The 16,832-nt window shown below is 38.9% G+C and overlaps 1 protein-coding gene across 1 annotated transcript in view; it reads right to left on the minus strand.

Annotated features, from left to right (window-relative positions):
* Window positions 1–16,832, minus strand: part of WARS2 (tryptophanyl tRNA synthetase 2, mitochondrial) — an 88,547-nt gene that overhangs the window by 6,410 nt on the left and 65,305 nt on the right. Inside the window, exons 3-4 of the mRNA XM_014847600.3 lie at window positions 16,744–16,824; window positions 14,178–14,263 (exon numbers count right to left, since the gene is read on the minus strand). Of these exons, the coding sequence (XP_014703086.1) occupies window positions 14,178–14,263; window positions 16,744–16,824 (167 nt within the window). The remainder of the gene's footprint in view (window positions 1–14,177; window positions 14,264–16,743; window positions 16,825–16,832) is intronic.

The following is a 16,832-nucleotide window of genomic DNA, read 5'->3' on the forward strand; positions in this document are numbered from 1 at the left end:
ACAGTGTAGATGGATCTCAAAAACAATGTTGAATGAAAAAAGCAAGTTGCAGAAGACACATACAGTAGACTGGCATTTGTGTAAATCTTAAAGTACATATGAAAATAATGTATATATTGTTTACAGATGCACAAGTATAAAAACTTACTGGAAGCTCCTCTACAAATCTATGACTGTGGCTGCCTCCAGAGAAGGAGGGAAGGGAATGGGCCTGGGGAAAGGAACAAAGGAGACCCGAATTTTATCTTTAATATTTTATTTTATTAAAAAATGAAAATGTGAAACAAACATTATTGTAATATAGGGACTTTATAATTATTTTAATCCCATATTTCAAGTTTGCAGCATTGATTCAGGATGAGGCATGTCAAACAAGGGAGAAATTAACCATTAGAGAGACTGGTTGATGGGGAAAACTTTACACTGAAGTATTACAGGGGAAGGAGACAGGTGATTCCAAGTCTTTAATGTTTAGCTGGGGGTTTACACTTGATAATACAGTTAATGAAGTGCTGTAGTTTTTTTTTTTTTTTCTTTTTTGCTTGAGGAAGATTTTCCCTGAACCAATATCCATGCCAATCTTCCTCCATTTTCTATGTGGGTTGCTGCCACAGCATGCCTGACAATGAGTGGTATAGGTCTGCACCCAGGGAACTGAACCCAGGCCACGGAAGCAGAGTGCACCGAACTTAACCATTAGGCCATGGGGTTGGCCTCTAAAGTGCTGTAGGAAGTTTAATATTAATAATCAAGGAAGTTTAACATATTCTCCCTGGGAAAGCGATAGCCTTAAAGTGAGCTTGAATATTTAAATGAAAATTGTACATTTTAAGTGGAAAAATAACAGCTTTTCAAAACAGCCACAGAAAAGGAAACTGCTAGAAAATGACACTACTTTGTCATAGAGAGGACTTCCTAGCCCTGTGGTTAATTAGTGGTTTTTGAAAAACTTGCAGTGATCTTATTATTTTCCTTGTGAATTACTGGCTACAGGCTACTGGTCCATTTACCATAACTGTGTAAAGCAAGAGGAAGTGAACATAGTTTTGACCAGCTTAAAGACGAGCCACATTAATACAGTAAAATACTTGAGAAAATTTGGAAAAATTTCTCATAATTTTGCAATCATTTTTATTTTTGCAAATTACTTTCTATTCTTTGTTCCTGTTTATATGGATGCATATTTTTACATAACTGCAGTTATAATATGCATATCATCTTTTATGTTAACGTAATAGACATTTCCCATGTTTCTATGTAGTCGTCCTTAATAGAATTTTAATAGATGCATGAGTGTTCCTGTACTATTGTTACAGAACCATAAGGAACTTATACTATTTTGTGGCAGATTCTTTTGAATATTCACATAGGGGGAAATTTTGATTCGAGTGAAAAAGCTTATCTTTTACAATAACCCAAAAGTCCTGTGGAGACAAATCTAGTGAATGAATGTTCAATACTTTTTGGTCAAAAACAAAGTATGATTGTCAGTTAATGAAACTAATATTTGTATCATAAAATAATTCTGAATATATTTCCAAAAGAAACACTGATAGGTGTTTTGAATATTAGACAAGCAATAGGTTTCAAAGCAATTCTTTGACATGTCTTTTGGACAGAAGTAATACATTTTATTTATTGAAAATTCCCTGAATATTAGTTGTGTTTTCATACAGCTGTTCAAATACTCATGCAGTCGCTACTGTGTGTGTGTGTGTAAAATGCAGTATAGCACTCACTTAAGAGCACAGGCTTTAGGGTTAGGCCAGCTTTAAATCCTGACTACCAGTCTCATTTTGTGTGACTTTGGGTAAATCACAGAATTTCTATCATAGGCAACTTTCTTACTGTAAAATAGGAGTAATAATATTTACTCCATACTATTGTTGTGGAGATGAAAGAGGCAATGCATGTAAAGTGCTAAGCAAGTGCCTGAAATTAGGTAAGCCTTCAAATAATAGTAGCTATGTAGGGAATCGAATTCTAGAATGGTCTATTGTATTCACAATGCTGCTCAAGACACACTCCCTAAACAACTAGAGGTGCACTCGTGACCTGACTGTGATTCCAACTTCCCTCTAGCTTGGCCAGAAACAGGGACAGTTTGTGAGGGAAAACAAGCCCAGGGTCATCACACATATTTAGCAAAGTGGATAATCAAGACCTGATGAATATTTATTTATTTACAAATAAATCTTCACACAGGAGTAAAAAGAAAATAGAACCAACAGAGAGCAATGTGTTGGCTTTTTTTCCTTTTGTCTCCTAAATGTTGACGTTTCTAAAAACAGTCTTTGCTCTCTAGTCCTCTCCCATCATTGGAGAGCTTATCAACTTTTACATGGGGATTCATATATCCCTTCTCTTCCGATGATTACTAGGGCTGTCTCTAGCTCTGCCATCTCTCTGAGGGGTTAGGATTGTACCTCTGCCTTCCTGCTAGATATTGGCATTAAATACCCTACACTTACTCCCAACTCAACGCTCAAAAATCAACGTTCCAGGTTTGAAATGACGTCAGCATTGTAGTCCTCTCTCAATTTCTTACTAAAACACCCGTGAAGACAGAGGAAATGTAAATAACTGAAAACTAGCATCAAGAGTGAGAACTACAGACAGACTTCGAGAAGACTTTTCATTAGCTGTGAAGACCAACAGAACTGAACTGAAAAGAGCAACTGGTTGAGCTTCTTGTGGTACATAGTCAGAACAAATGCCCCCAGAAACCTATCCTAATTGAGATGAGGGCAGACAGCCCTCTACCGCAGCTAGAGAGATACTGACCCTTTTCTCCTCATCAGCCTGATTCTTTCTATATTCATTCATGACATCAACTCTCCGAAAATAACTGTACAAGCAGCGGAGGCAGCAGGAACTGGTCATGAGGCTTTGCATCCTCCCAAGAATGAGAATGTAAGCTCCATGAGAGCAGGGACTTGTTTGTCTTGCCCACAAGTGTGCCCCAGGACACAGAACATTTTCTTGCTAGGGATGGGCAGCACTAAAGGAACATATATTGAAAGAATGAAGTAAAAAGTCAAGTCCTAAAGGTGAGAGACTGAAGCAGGATGAGACCTGGTGACTGTTTTTTTTCATGTAATACTTCTGTCCAGAGAGTGAAAGAGCCAGGCAGGCAGTAGGAGAAAAATCTGTCTCAGGCCAGCAGTACTAATCTAGTCGAGCAATTGGACTAGGAGCGAAGCACACTGTTCTGCCCTCCTGTTGAATTCTGAGCGGGGAATTGCGCTAGCGTCCAAGTAGACAGAAGGTGGACAGAAAATCATACATTTTGTCTATTGGAAGACACTATGTGAATATAGTTTTCTTGTTCCAATATGGATTTAAAAAGCTCAACACATAAAAATCAATCAAGCAAACAAAAAGGGAAAAGACCCCAATATGGGGCCTATGAAAAATGTTGTGGAACAAGGGAAAGGGGACTTCACCCTTGACACCCTGAGGAAGATCAGACATTTGAAAACGAACTTTTACAAGAAAGAGTTTTGTTTTGTTTTTTAAAGAAAACTGGTTGGTAACCTCAGTAGGATTCAAAATGACATGGCTGTTGTAAGACAAGAGCAAGAAACCACAAAAGGAGAAAAACATAGGTGGTGACAGAAAATGAAGAGAAAGTGAAATGATGACGTAAAGAAAACCAACACATAGCAGAAGAATCAGGAGCAGCAAGGAGCAGAATCCTGAGGACGGGTCGTAGCCGTGACCTGGATGAGAACTTGGAGCTCTTCAAGAACTCAGAGCAAGAGGAAGAAGAGAGAGATGTGACAAGCAAATGACAGGTTGGAGGACTGTCCTCTGATCTAAGATCACGGTCCTCCTAATGAAGACATCAGGACCTTCTGAATTAGCAGTAACTGAAAGCTGAAGGAAACTACTGAATTAAAAACAAACAAGTAAGCAAACAAAACTGAGTGTGCGAACTGAAGGGGTTCAGCAAGTTTCAAGAAAAAACACTAGAGACTCACACTGAAACAACCCAGAAAAATCTCTGAATTACAAAGTTAAAGTAAAAGTCCTATCTGCCACAGTCAGAAAACAAAAACAAAAATAAGAAAAATCAGGTTGATAACACAACAAGGGAACAATGTTTATAGGGTTGAAAGAAAAAGATATTAAAAACCTAGGCCAGCTGTCTTTATGTGTGAACTATAATAATAATTATGCTGATCATAATAAAGCAGCCAATAGCTATTGAACACTTCCTATATGCTGTACGCTTTGCTGAACACTTTTAATGTCTTGTCATTGTTCTTAGCTTCCATTTTACAGATGAGGCAAACTGAATAGAAAGAAATTCTCAAGCATGTAAGGACTGGGAAAAATTTTCAGTCAAACCTAAGGACTTAAGAACTCAGAAACAGAGATGCCGAAGTATAAAGACCGACTGAAAACACTAAAAACATCAAGTATAAATTTTGGTTACAATGTGAAATAGAAAATAATGTAAAATAAAATCAATCCATTCATAACAACAATCTTTGTTGAAAATCCCAGGTTAGTTTACAAAATCAAATGAAAGTGTGAGTATAGACTGAGGATCTAAAAGTGTGACTGATAGCCCATCCTACCACAGGATATCATTTTTCATTTGGAATGATTAACAAAAGATTCAAAAAATATTTTTGAAAAGTGAGAAACTGATACACAAATGGACAATGGCCAAACAATATATGACAAGAAACTCTGACCCCAAACCTCTGGAGTAACCAGCCCAGGAAGCCAAACCACACCCTCTGCAGAAGGGTCAAGGCTTGGTCAATGACTGCCCATGTCCCAATTCTTTGTCCTCACTTTTTGCAACTCAGGACCAACCAGAGAAAGCCAAACATGCTTCCCAAACCAATCATCTAAGATGCCCCACTTCTAGTTGGTTACCCTCTAGCTTCCCCACGGCAGTGACCTCTAAACGGGGCACACCCAAAACCTTCCTTTCCGGTAAGGCTTCTCCACTCCACTGCCCGCCTTCGAGTCTGTGAAACACAGCTGACGGTGGCTGACTCCCTTGCTGTGGCAAGCTCTGAATAAATAGCGTCTGTCTGTTCTCATTTGGGTGGTCTTTGTTTAATTGAAAGATGATTACTACTGGAATTAAAAACAGAAAGCACACCTTCTGAATCGTTGGAATAGATAAAAGCAAAGAAAGCAGAATCTATATAGCAAAAGACAGAAAACAAAGAAACAGAAAAAACAGAAAACACTCAATGATGTGGAAAAATATAAGATGAAAAAACCAGAATGCAAATTTTTTGGAAAATACATACAATATGTATTTACGTAACGGAGAGGCCACAGTGGTTGGACTGGGGACTCTGGCATCAGGCAGTGCTGGGGTCATATTCCTGCTCTGCCACTTACCAGTTGGGTGTTCCTGGGCAAGATATTCAACCTCCTTAAGTCTGTTTTTTCATTTTTAAAACTGACTAGTAACAGTTCGTACTCATGGGGTAGTTTGAGGAGTGAGTAAAATAGTGCATGCAAAGCTGATAGTTTAGTGCCTGGTACACAGAATGCAAACAAGAAATGTTAGCCTAAAAAACCGGTTTGAAGGAAATGCACCAATATGTTAGCAAGAATAGAAATAGTAGCAGTGATTTTTAATTTCTTTCATGTTGAATATAGAAAGAATGTTTAAACTATATTAGAACATTGAAATAAACCTGTGAGAAACTGTTGACTCTTCCACTACCAGACCCTATAAAGACGGAAAACGAAATCATGTAGACTGGATAGTTTACAATTCACATGTCTAAGGCGGGAGCTGGATCTGTTGAACAGACTGCTCTTCTATCCTACTAGAATGTTCCTCCCTTAATTCCTGCATGTTGGCTCCTTTATTTCAGGTCTAAATTTAAATATCACCTCCTCAGAGAAGCCTTCTCTAATCACACTCTACAAAGTTGGTTTCTAACTTCTATTCTTTTTCACAGTATCCTGTTTATTTTCTTTCTTTTTTTTATTAGCACCTGCGCTAACATCTGTTGCCAATCTTTTTTTTTTCTTCTTCTTCTTCCCAAAGCCCCCAGTACACAGTTGTATATTCTAATTGTGAGTTGCGCTATGTGGGTTGCTGCCTCAGCAGGGGCTGACAAGCGGTGCCATGTCTGCATCCAGGATCTGAACCAGAGAAACCCTGGGCCACCGAAGTGGAGAGCGCGAACTTAACCACTCGGCCATGGGGTGGCCCCTATTTTCTTTATAGTATTAATCCCAATCTAATCATTTTATTTCACTTGTTTATTTAATTGCATATTATTTTCTCTCTTGCTCAAAAGTAAGCTTTTTGAGAGCTTGGCTGCCTTGCTTTTCAATAAATTTGCAACACCTAGTAGAGTTGCCTGGTATGTATGAGGATCTCAATAAATATTTATTCAATAAATGAATGATCTTTAAGAGGAAATCACTATAATCTATATAGTTTTATACCAAGAGAAAAATTATAAAACAATCAGTTTGTGATCAGCATAGAGGATAAGAGCATGGACTCAGCAGTCATTCTATCTGAGTTTAAATCACAATCCACCAGCTTCTAGGTGAGTTACCAGAGCCAGGTGTCTGCCCTTCTCTAAGCCTCTGTTTCCTCTGCAAAATGGGGATCCTGGTGGGGCCCCCCTCACACAGTTATTTCACGGATTAAATGAGATAACCAAGCATAGTCCTTGATGGTACGAGTTCAGTAAACACTAGCTATTGATATCACATATATTCATTAATATCTGACATGATAAAGGACAAAATGGTACAAGAAAGATACTATTAGGGATCTTGCGGTGAGGTGCATTGTGACTTTTTTCAAACCAGGATCATTTTCTGTTTTGACAGCTGACTCACACCACAACCATAAAATATCAACATATAATCCCAGAGACAGTCACAGATTAAGGCAGCAGATTTGATATGGGGAGAAAACATATTTGAAACTGACCGTTCACATTCTGATTAGGTAATCTCAAAATATAAATAGTATGTTATAGGAATTCTGAGAACTCTTTTAATTTAAGGAAAACAAGGACAGGACAATGAATAGAAAGGCAAAATGCAGGGACCATGACATTGGATTAGGAAGTGGTTTCTCTTCTTCTAAGGTCAGCAAATGAATTTAGGTAAGTCTACAAAATGACTGTTAGGGATATGTCCACGCAGCGTGGAGTGGGAAGTCACTGGCTCAATGAGTGGTAAAAATAAAAATGTTCCTTCTTATTTTCCCTCGGTGCCCGTAAGCCCGCATGCGCTCTTCCACGCGGAGCACAAGCACACGCCTTACCTTTGCAAATTTCTCTTCTTTGACGACTTTGCTACTCCTGTCTTGTAATTACCTACAGTGAGGCTGACATGCCGAGGTCACCTTGACTCTCCCAAACCAAATTAGCCAACAGGGTGGGTTAAAAAGCAATTACAGTAGCCCATAGGAAATCACAATGGACTGCAACTAACACAGAAAAAACAATTACCATAATCAATACACTTTAAGCACATCAAAATGAATATTTCCACATGTCAAAATGGTTCCAGATTCACCAAGCAACCAAACTAAACAGAAAACACATTTAGTTTTCACAATGACTCTGCATGTGTCTTTGCCTATGTCGGATCCTTGCCTCTTTTCTTACAATTCTGTGAGGTTTTGCTTTTTAAAAAAAGGATTAAAAAATTTTAATGTTTTTCAACTGGTCCTATTGTTCTCCTTCGCTTTTTCATCTGATTTGAGTTTGTTTGTTTGTAGTCTTTCCTCCCTCTGCTCCCACTGCTCCTTTCACCTCCTATAATTCATCTTGGCCTTGACTTCTCCTCCATTGAGTTTACACTTTACATTAATTCAGCCTGTCTTTGATTCTGCTCACTTATGGGGCTTATTCTCTTCACATTTTCAACCTCTCTCCTCAGAGTTTTCCTTTCACTTCAAATAATTTAGAGCTGTTCTTTTAAAATTTATACCCTACATAATGATATCCATATTAGTGTCTTCTCTTTTTCTCCATTTTCTTTTTTTTTCATTTACTCTGACTGTGCTTTCTTAGACACAACATAAAACAAAAGTCTTTCATAATTTTGATTGTTATAACTTCTGTCACACAATAATGCGTCTGATCTTCTTCTTTGGTGACTAAACCATTTTTCTTTTGTTTAGTTCCTCGTTGCATATACATTTACTTGGGATCTACCCCACCCCTCTGGCAGAATTAGTGTCCAGATGAATAATCTTTGCCCACATATATCTGCTTACAGAGATTTGTTCCCTTTTTTTTTCCTACTTTTTTGGCTGTGCTTGTGTGTTCTCCACAGCCTGGCTGGGACAGGAGTTTGGTGCTGTTTCTCCTTTTGTAAAGGATTAATTCACCATCACTGGTTGCTCATTGGGTATGCTGTAAAGACTCCCTAAGTTAGCAATTACTTACTGAAAACCTATGATGTGCAAGGACTGGTGCTGAGTACTGTGAGAGATATAATGAAGGTGTTACCTTCTAGGGAGGTAAGGCCTGCAGCAGAAGAGAGAATACTGAATGAAGCTATAAATTCTTCTGGTGAGTCCTCTTTCAGTATTCCCGATGTCAAGTGAATGGTAGCACCATCAATCCAGTTGCATAAGTCAGAAACCTAGGGTCATCCCTGATACTCCTTCTCATATACATCCAATCCATTAAGAAGTCCTAAACCTTTTATCCCCCATAATTTGTCTACTCTCTTCATCTTTACCATCACCATCATGGTCCAAACAGACCAGTGTAAGAGCCTTTTAATAGACTGCCCCTGCTGTTCTTGTCCCCTACAATTCATTCTCTGGATTTTAATCAGTTCTCTTTTAAAAGTACAAACCAGATTATTTCACTCTGTCCTTAAGAAGCAGAGATAGCTTTGCACTGCTTTTAGGAGAGTGCACTGGATGGTCTCTTGACATCTCAACCCATGCTCCCTTCTATGCTATTTTTTGATTTTCAGGGGTTAGCAGCCTGGAAGCTACATTTCTCACACTGCCTTCCAGTAAGCTTCTAGTGTAGCCTGGGCACTTGCCCAATAGCTGGAAAGTGAAAGACAAAGAGAAGAAATTATTGCTTAGGCAGTTGCGGGTGAGTGGGTGGACATCAGCAGACTGCTAAGAGGAGGTTTGGCCAGCAGCTTTCAGCATCTCACAGAGATTCAGAACTGGCCTCACAGAAAGGATGCGATTCAAGAACTGGTCTGAGTCTCCAAAGCAGCTTCAGGGGCTCACGACCTCCGTGGTCCTCAGAGGCGGCCGTCTGATCCCCAGACATGACGGTGACTCAGCTCTTCTCTGGAATTACCAAGCCTGAAGTTTCCAACTGACCAATCATTTAAATCTCTATACGCCCTGTTCTGAGTTTGGCTTGGTTCTGCTTACTCACAGTTCCTTGAGACCTCTGTGTCCCCATTTTTCTATGTAATCTCAGTTTTTGCTTTTCCTGTCATCTTATCCTCTTCCCATATCTCTCTGTTCAAGTTCTTGAAGGAGAAACTGATTAGTCCAGGTAATCACTTCCATCTCTACTTGAGTAGATTTAGTGGTACTTCTCCAAAACTTAAATTTGTTATTGTAAAATGGGGATAATACCACCACCTATCTTACAGAGCTGTTGTCGGAATGTGGATAGATCATGTGTGTGTAGCAGCTAGTATGGCACCTGGCAAATAATGCTCAACATCCGTAATTCCATTTCCCTCAAGCCACACACAGTGCCTTTTTTCTGGGCCAGTGGCATTATATGTACCTAATAAGTATTCACTGCATATTAATAAAAGCTATATATGTGTGTGTGTCTGTGTGTATATATATATAGAGAGAGAGAGAGAGAGAGAGAGAGAAAGACATTTATTTGATCTATAGCCAGATATTTGAAATTTGATATTCAGAAAGATAACAAAGATGCAAAATAAAAATTATGTACACCTGCTGTTTTTGAGTATTTTGTCCCGCTTCAAATATCTGCTATTTTATTATACTCTCAAGCTTAAGATGGTCTCAGCTTTCCATTCCCGGGTTCCTTACCAAGTTCTGTGAAAACAACTACATAAATCTTTCATACACTTATCTGGAAGGTTCCTCTTCCATTCCCTTCCCTTGTGCTTGTTCTCCAGCCCACCATGTATCACTCGTTCTAATGCTGATTTAACAAAAGCAACCACTAAATCTATACCTAACCTGCACCAACATTTTATGAAAATGCCACACATAGATTTGCTGGTGGGAGAAAAGACACATATTTTATCCATCCTTCAACCTATCTACCTACCTATCTACATTTATAATGTAAATATTCATAGACATCCTGGCTACGACATTTTTCAAAATCCAGAAATGTCTGAAACAAAACTAAACAAAAAATACCCCCAAGGGCTTGAGCTCTGTTACAGGGAAAACAATGGTACAAGCAAAAAATCAGATCTGGCTTTCAGTCTTGCTTCTGCTACATATTATCAAGCAATTAGGAATTTCTAAACTTGGGAGGAAACATAATGAGACAGATGAGAAATGTATGTTAGCAGAATGAATGCTGCAGTAAACAAGAGCTGATTTTATTGTACTTGTCTGCATGCTTTGTAGTGGTCCAAATGACATCCACACCCAGGAAATGTGGGATACGTGTGGTATGGCAACAGTGACCATGGGAACAGTCTGAAGGAAGATGGCAGGAGAAAAGAGCCCAAAGGAACAGGGTCCATGAACTGGAGCATGTGCGGCCGGCAGCAGGAGGTCCAGCCTGAGACCAGACAGGAGGGAAATAGAGGGCTGTTTCTTTTAAGAGGAACATCCAAGTGTCTGCCTTATGTCTGTGATCTAATTATGACGTTACAGATAGATAGTTTCTAGGCTGAGGTAGGAGACAGTCATCCTGATAATTACCTAGGTTGGTAGAAAAACATTTTTATCTGTTTTAACAAAGTGTGTGTAAAATATCAGAATCCTGATGGGGATAGACAAGAATCTGCTACCACTATCTTTAGAAAAGAGGTAATAAAAAGTATCTTATGCCATTCTTAGTAGATATTCTAACCACCAAATAGATCAGTAGGAGTTGAAGAAGGAATATTTCCGTTATGGGAATGTCTTTGCTACTGGGAGGGGGAAGGGTGATAACTGAGGCTGAAAAAGAGCTCCTTCTCCTTGGAAGTATTAACTAACTGAGAACTGCTAGAGTCGGGGGAAGTGAGGCAGACAGGAAGCTATCGGAAAACTCTTGGTGTTTACCCACATCTGAAATAATTTTTATTCTGAGCTGAGAAAAGAGGATATCCACAACCTCTGGCTTGGCTCGAAAAGAGGCAGATTTAGGGATCTCAAGGAACTATTTTTGCCAATGTCACCTTTTTAAATGTTGCTCTTGTGTTCTTTAAATGTTTGTAATGAGGATATACGAGGTGATATTAATTCATACATAATTTGTTTAATAACCCCCCCGAGGAATAGCTCATTAACCCACTTTATATAAAGCAACCGTGTGATTTTATCATTCTTCCTATTGTATTTTGGGCAACTGATAAAAATAAATTCATCATCAGTTTTGTATATATGATCTTATATTGGTCTGGTTGTTCCATGTGATGATCTTGTCTCCTAACATAGCTCCTGGCTCCTTAGGAAGGTCAGCGGTGGCCTGAGGAGACCATGATCATGCTCTGGTGCTCTGCTGTCCACTGACTGGCTGCACGGCTTTGGGCAAATTGCTTAATTTCATTGGGCCGCAGTTGTAAAGCACGAGAATTGAAGAAGAGGCTCTTTAAAGTTCCTTCCCACTTTACGCTCTGTGGCATCACAAAGAGGCCAACCGTTTTTGTTGAAGTTCACTTTTTTCACAGCCCTGAGCTCAGAGGACTCTCCCTTTATAGCTCCTGAACTGTTAAGGAAATCTATCACACTCATGTGCTTCCATTTCTATAGGCTGAAAAATTTCAGCCTTTGGTTCTATAAATAAGAAGGCCTTGAAAACCAAAATTAGACATAAGACTGTAATCCCCAAAGACATAACGATCATCAGTCACAACCAAGTGACAGCTCTCAGTCACAGAACTGCTTGGTCCATATTTCATTTAATCCTTTTTTTTTAAATTGAGGTACGTAATTTAATTAACATACATTAAATTAGTTTCAGATGTACAACATAAAGATTTGATATTGCAAAATGATCACCACAATAAGTCTAGTTAACATGCATCACCATACATAGTTACAGAATTTTTTTTCTTGTGATGAGAACTTTTAAGATGTACTTACCAAATTTCAAATATGCAATACAGTATTATTAGCTATAGCAGTCATGCTGTACACTGCATCCCCAGGACTTATCTATTTTTTATATAAACAGGAAGTTTATTCTTTTTGAATCCCTTCACCCATTTTGCCCTTTCTCACCCTCGCCTTTGGCAGTCACCAATCTGTCCTCTGCATCTATGAACTTGTTTGTTTTTGTTTAATTCTAGATTCCATATAATTGGGACCCTATGGTATTTGTCTGTCTCTGTCTGACTTATTTCACTTAGCATAATGCTTTCAAGGTCCATCCATAATGCTGCAAATGACAAGATTTCATTTCTTTTAATGGCTGAACAATATTCCATTGTGTACATATATATATATATATATATACCACATTTTCTGTATCTATTCATTTTAATCCTTTAATAATCCTGTGTAGTATAATTATTATTTCCATTTTACAGGTGAGAAAATCAAAGTTCTTCACAGAAACTTTCTAACTAAATATGCCACTTTACTAGGAAATGTATTATTAGATCTTTATTAGACTTTCATTTGCTATCTCCCAGAGAAAGGTGTTCTAGACTTCTCAGGACAAGTGAAAAGTCACTTATAAATCACAAATGCCATCAGGAGTCCAGCATTCAAGTTAATACAATAAACAAACACATAATCCTTATACATTAGTTTTAATCAGAAATAAAGACAGCCTGCATGTACTAATGGGCATTTCTTATTTGTAAATCTAAGCAGCTACTCTTCAGGCTGTTTCCATCATAAGTGCACAAGGGCTCTGGGGTCATGCCACAAGGTACATATACTGTCATCGGCATGCTGTTATCACATTTACATGCAAAGGATTCTAGTTCTCCTAGGGGAGAATCACTTTTATGGGTCAAGGCTTTAGGGGAAAGAGATGAAAAAAGACTGATGGAGTTTCTTTTTCGTTAGAAGCTTTCACAGTAGCAAGGCTTGGCTATGAGTGCATGCTGATTGGGAGGCTTTATCTCTAGAAGGCCAAATGGGGGGCCAAGGGAGGTAACATGGGGATGGCAGGGACGAAATGCAAAAGAGATGGGGGCAGAAGCCCTGGCCAGCAGTACAAAGAGTGCAGGTGTTGGCATCCTCTGGTCAGATAGTTTTGAGACCCTAGTGGCAGCATTAGCGGACTAGATGGATTATGGGTCCAGGAGAAGTGAGGGTACCCTACATCATGTTGAAATACTTGCTCTCAACCTGCAAGTCCAATATAGAAACCACTAGCCACTGGTGGCTATTTAAATTTAAATTAGTTAAAATTAAATAAAATGTAAAATTCCTGTCAGCATTTCAATTGCTCAGTAGGCACATGTGGCTAGTAGCTACTGTCTTGGAAAGTGCAGATACAGAACATTTTCATAATAGCAGCAAGTTCTATCGAACAGCACTGCTCTAGAATCTAGATTATATGAGAAATCAACATTTAAAACTCTTCCAAGTTTAATGACTACTGCAGAAGTGTATATATTGCATGGTGGTTAATAGCATAGACTCTGTACCCAGAATTTCTAGACTCAAATCCTGGGTCCACACCTTGCCAGCCACGTGACCTCAGGCAAGTTACTAACCACTCTGTGCCTTAGTTTCCTCATCTGAAAAATGGGGACGACAACAGTGCAAATTTTATAAGGTTGCTGTGAGGATTAAGTGGGTTAATGTAGGTAAAGCACTTGTAACTGTTTATAACACATCGTAAGTTCTAGTTGAGTGTTAGCTCTTAATATTAGTTTCACATTGAAACATACTTCTGTAATTTAGTACTATTACTGGGGAATGATGCACACTGATCCACAAATCCAATCCCTTCTGTGCCCCCTTCCTCGTGAACCACATCTTTTTGGGCTTAAAGAGAGCTTAAAACACTCTCTTGTCAGCATGAGCATGCATAAGACCAGGGGTGAACTCTGCTCCTTACTTGTACAACAGAACGTCAGCTGCCTGGAGCACTGGGTATGTGAGCAGGCCCATGGTTCCATTGTGCTTCTGCTTGGTGGTCTTTGCCTGTGGGGGTGAAAAGAGAGGAGGGGAAGAAATCTGATGTGAACCTAATTATACTGCTAAATTAAGAAGTCTTCAAAGCAAGCAAAGGGTGATCTGAAGCCATCTGTAATAACATTACATCTTGGTTCCTTTTAGCAACTCTAGCGATCTTCTGCCTGGCTTGTCTTCATGCTCCAGGCTTGGGCGGGAATAAGATGAATTGGGCGGGAATAAGATGAATTCGTTTTACCACTGCCTCTTTAAAGCATCCTGCTCTGTCACTGTATCTTATTCACGTAACTAAAGTAAAGGCCTAAGAGCTTTCTAGGTTCCAAATCAGACAAATTCCAGATTTCACAGGTAACATCAGAAAATATCATGAAATTAAATTTCTATCAATTAAGATGAGTTCACCTTGAATACCCTATTGTTTCTCTGTGGAAACTTGCCAGAAAGTCTCACACCACGCTATTGACAAAACTGGAATGTTCCCTTAAAATTACATTTAAAAAAACAAAAAACAGAAAGCATGGCATTTAAAAAAGGAAACCAAAAGTAACTGTAATCTAACCAATCCTAATTATCCATCTTGATCTTTAGATGCTGAAGCAATGAGCGTAAAGCTGTTCCAATGAACAGCACAGGTTGCATAGACCAAAATATCTTCCTAATGGAGAAGCTGAGGCTGGGTCTGAAAAGCAACAGCTTCTCTCTTTAACCACCTTAATATCAGTGTTTCATAATTTAGTTGCAAACTTAACTCTTCTGGTTACTTCAAGTAGTTTCTGGCTTACAGCAACTAAGGCTATAGGCCGTTCAAAGGAAATTTGAAAGTTTGAACATGATTCTGTCAGTATGTCTCCTATTACAATGTCCATGATAGAGGCCAGTTCATAATGATCACTGGGTAAAGATGATGAAAGTATAATTTGGAAATGAGCAAAAGATAAAAGAATCCAATTTTTAAAAACTGCTACCGCATTAGATTTCATCTTTTTGCATTAGAATATTGGATCTTGAAATTACAAAGGAAGGGAAGAGATGTGGGGAGCACTAATATTACTGAGTGCCTGTCATGTGCCCCAGAAGCTTCACATCTGTGTTATCTCATTAATCCTCCAAGTAACCCTGACCTCAGCAGCCCTGACCCTACCCTTCTATCCCAGTATTCTTCCCCTCACTGCCCCAATCAAAAGCAAGCTGGTGCCCTCGGGTCCTCCCATACACTGGAACCCTTCCCTCTGAGCACTTTTCACACTTCCTGATTGCTTGTTTAATTGTCTTTTCCCAAATAGACTACAAGCAGCTATGTCCATCCATCCAACCATCCATCTTGTTGATTACTGTACCTGCAGCACCTAGTGTGATATGGGACTGCAGAAGGTATCGCCTGTATTTGTTAATGAAAAAATGATCACAGAAGGCAGCAACATGCTCTAGGTCAAGGCTGGCATTTGAAATGCATTTTTTTCCCATAAATAAGACATCATGGACTAGCGGGAAAGCTTCTCTAGAATATCAGTGCAATCACTGGTAATGTGTTATCAGTAGGTCCAGAGACACTATACTTTAGAGTAGGCACACTGCCCATTAAATTAGTGTTCAGTTCTTACAAAAAGGATTTCAGCATTCAACTTAGAGTATCACAATAAAATGGGAAAGTCTTGCCTAAAACCAAAATATGGTCGAAAACATAACAAAATTTTGTTTTTAATTCCTGACAGGCAATGATTCTGCAGCATTACCAATGACTCTTATTTAGGCACTGTCACTTTAAGCTGTCTGCTTCTCTCTGTAGCATATGCAAAGGCTTTTGACCAGCTTTTGAGGAAACCAAGGGCCCTGAAAATATGCCAGAAAGAGGCTTGAAACTGAAATCAGTGTTGACGTGGTTGGGGGTTACCTACTCTCAGGTTCTCCAATTGCACAAATAAGTCAAAGTAAAGTACTATGAATTATCCAGTTTATCTTTCTCAGTTGAACTTCTTAGAAAAAGTACAGCCTTAATTTTTCTGTGGGTTTGAACTGTTGCCTGGACTCAACTTGTTTAAATGTTAAATAAAATGTTGTCTCTTCTCCCCACAATGAAAACATTCTTGCCTTACTTCCAGTTAATTCCAGTGGGGATGGGAGGCAACTTCAGAGTCCACAATCCAGGAATTGTGATAGTTTGTTAATTATAATACGGTAGGTTCAGTCATCACCAAGTCTATCCAAAGTCATTCTGATTCAACCATTCACAGATAAAATCAAACAATTAATGTTACATATTTTTATCCAGTTTTTAAGTTGGAAGGAATCTTGGAGAACCCTTTCCTTTCCATTTAATACCCTGAGGCAGAGACATTAAAGATGCTGTTCGAGCCACTAGCCAGCAGGAGACCAGGGAGGCCAGTAAACTTGGGATTCTCAGAACCTAACACAAAAACAAACAGAGACGGGAAAAAATATCTGCCACTCTGAACTCCTTTCTGTTTACGAATCGGATCGCTGGCATTTACCTTCCACTGGTGTAAATGTTGTAATCGGGGCAGTCTGACCATGCAGGTAAGGATCCAATTTAATTGTGTATGTTCAGGTACCTAAAGAA

This window comes from Equus asinus, chromosome 16, assembly GCF_041296235.1.
Source record: "Equus asinus isolate D_3611 breed Donkey chromosome 16, EquAss-T2T_v2, whole genome shotgun sequence".
Classification (NCBI taxonomy): Eukaryota; Metazoa; Chordata; class Mammalia; order Perissodactyla; family Equidae; genus Equus; species Equus asinus.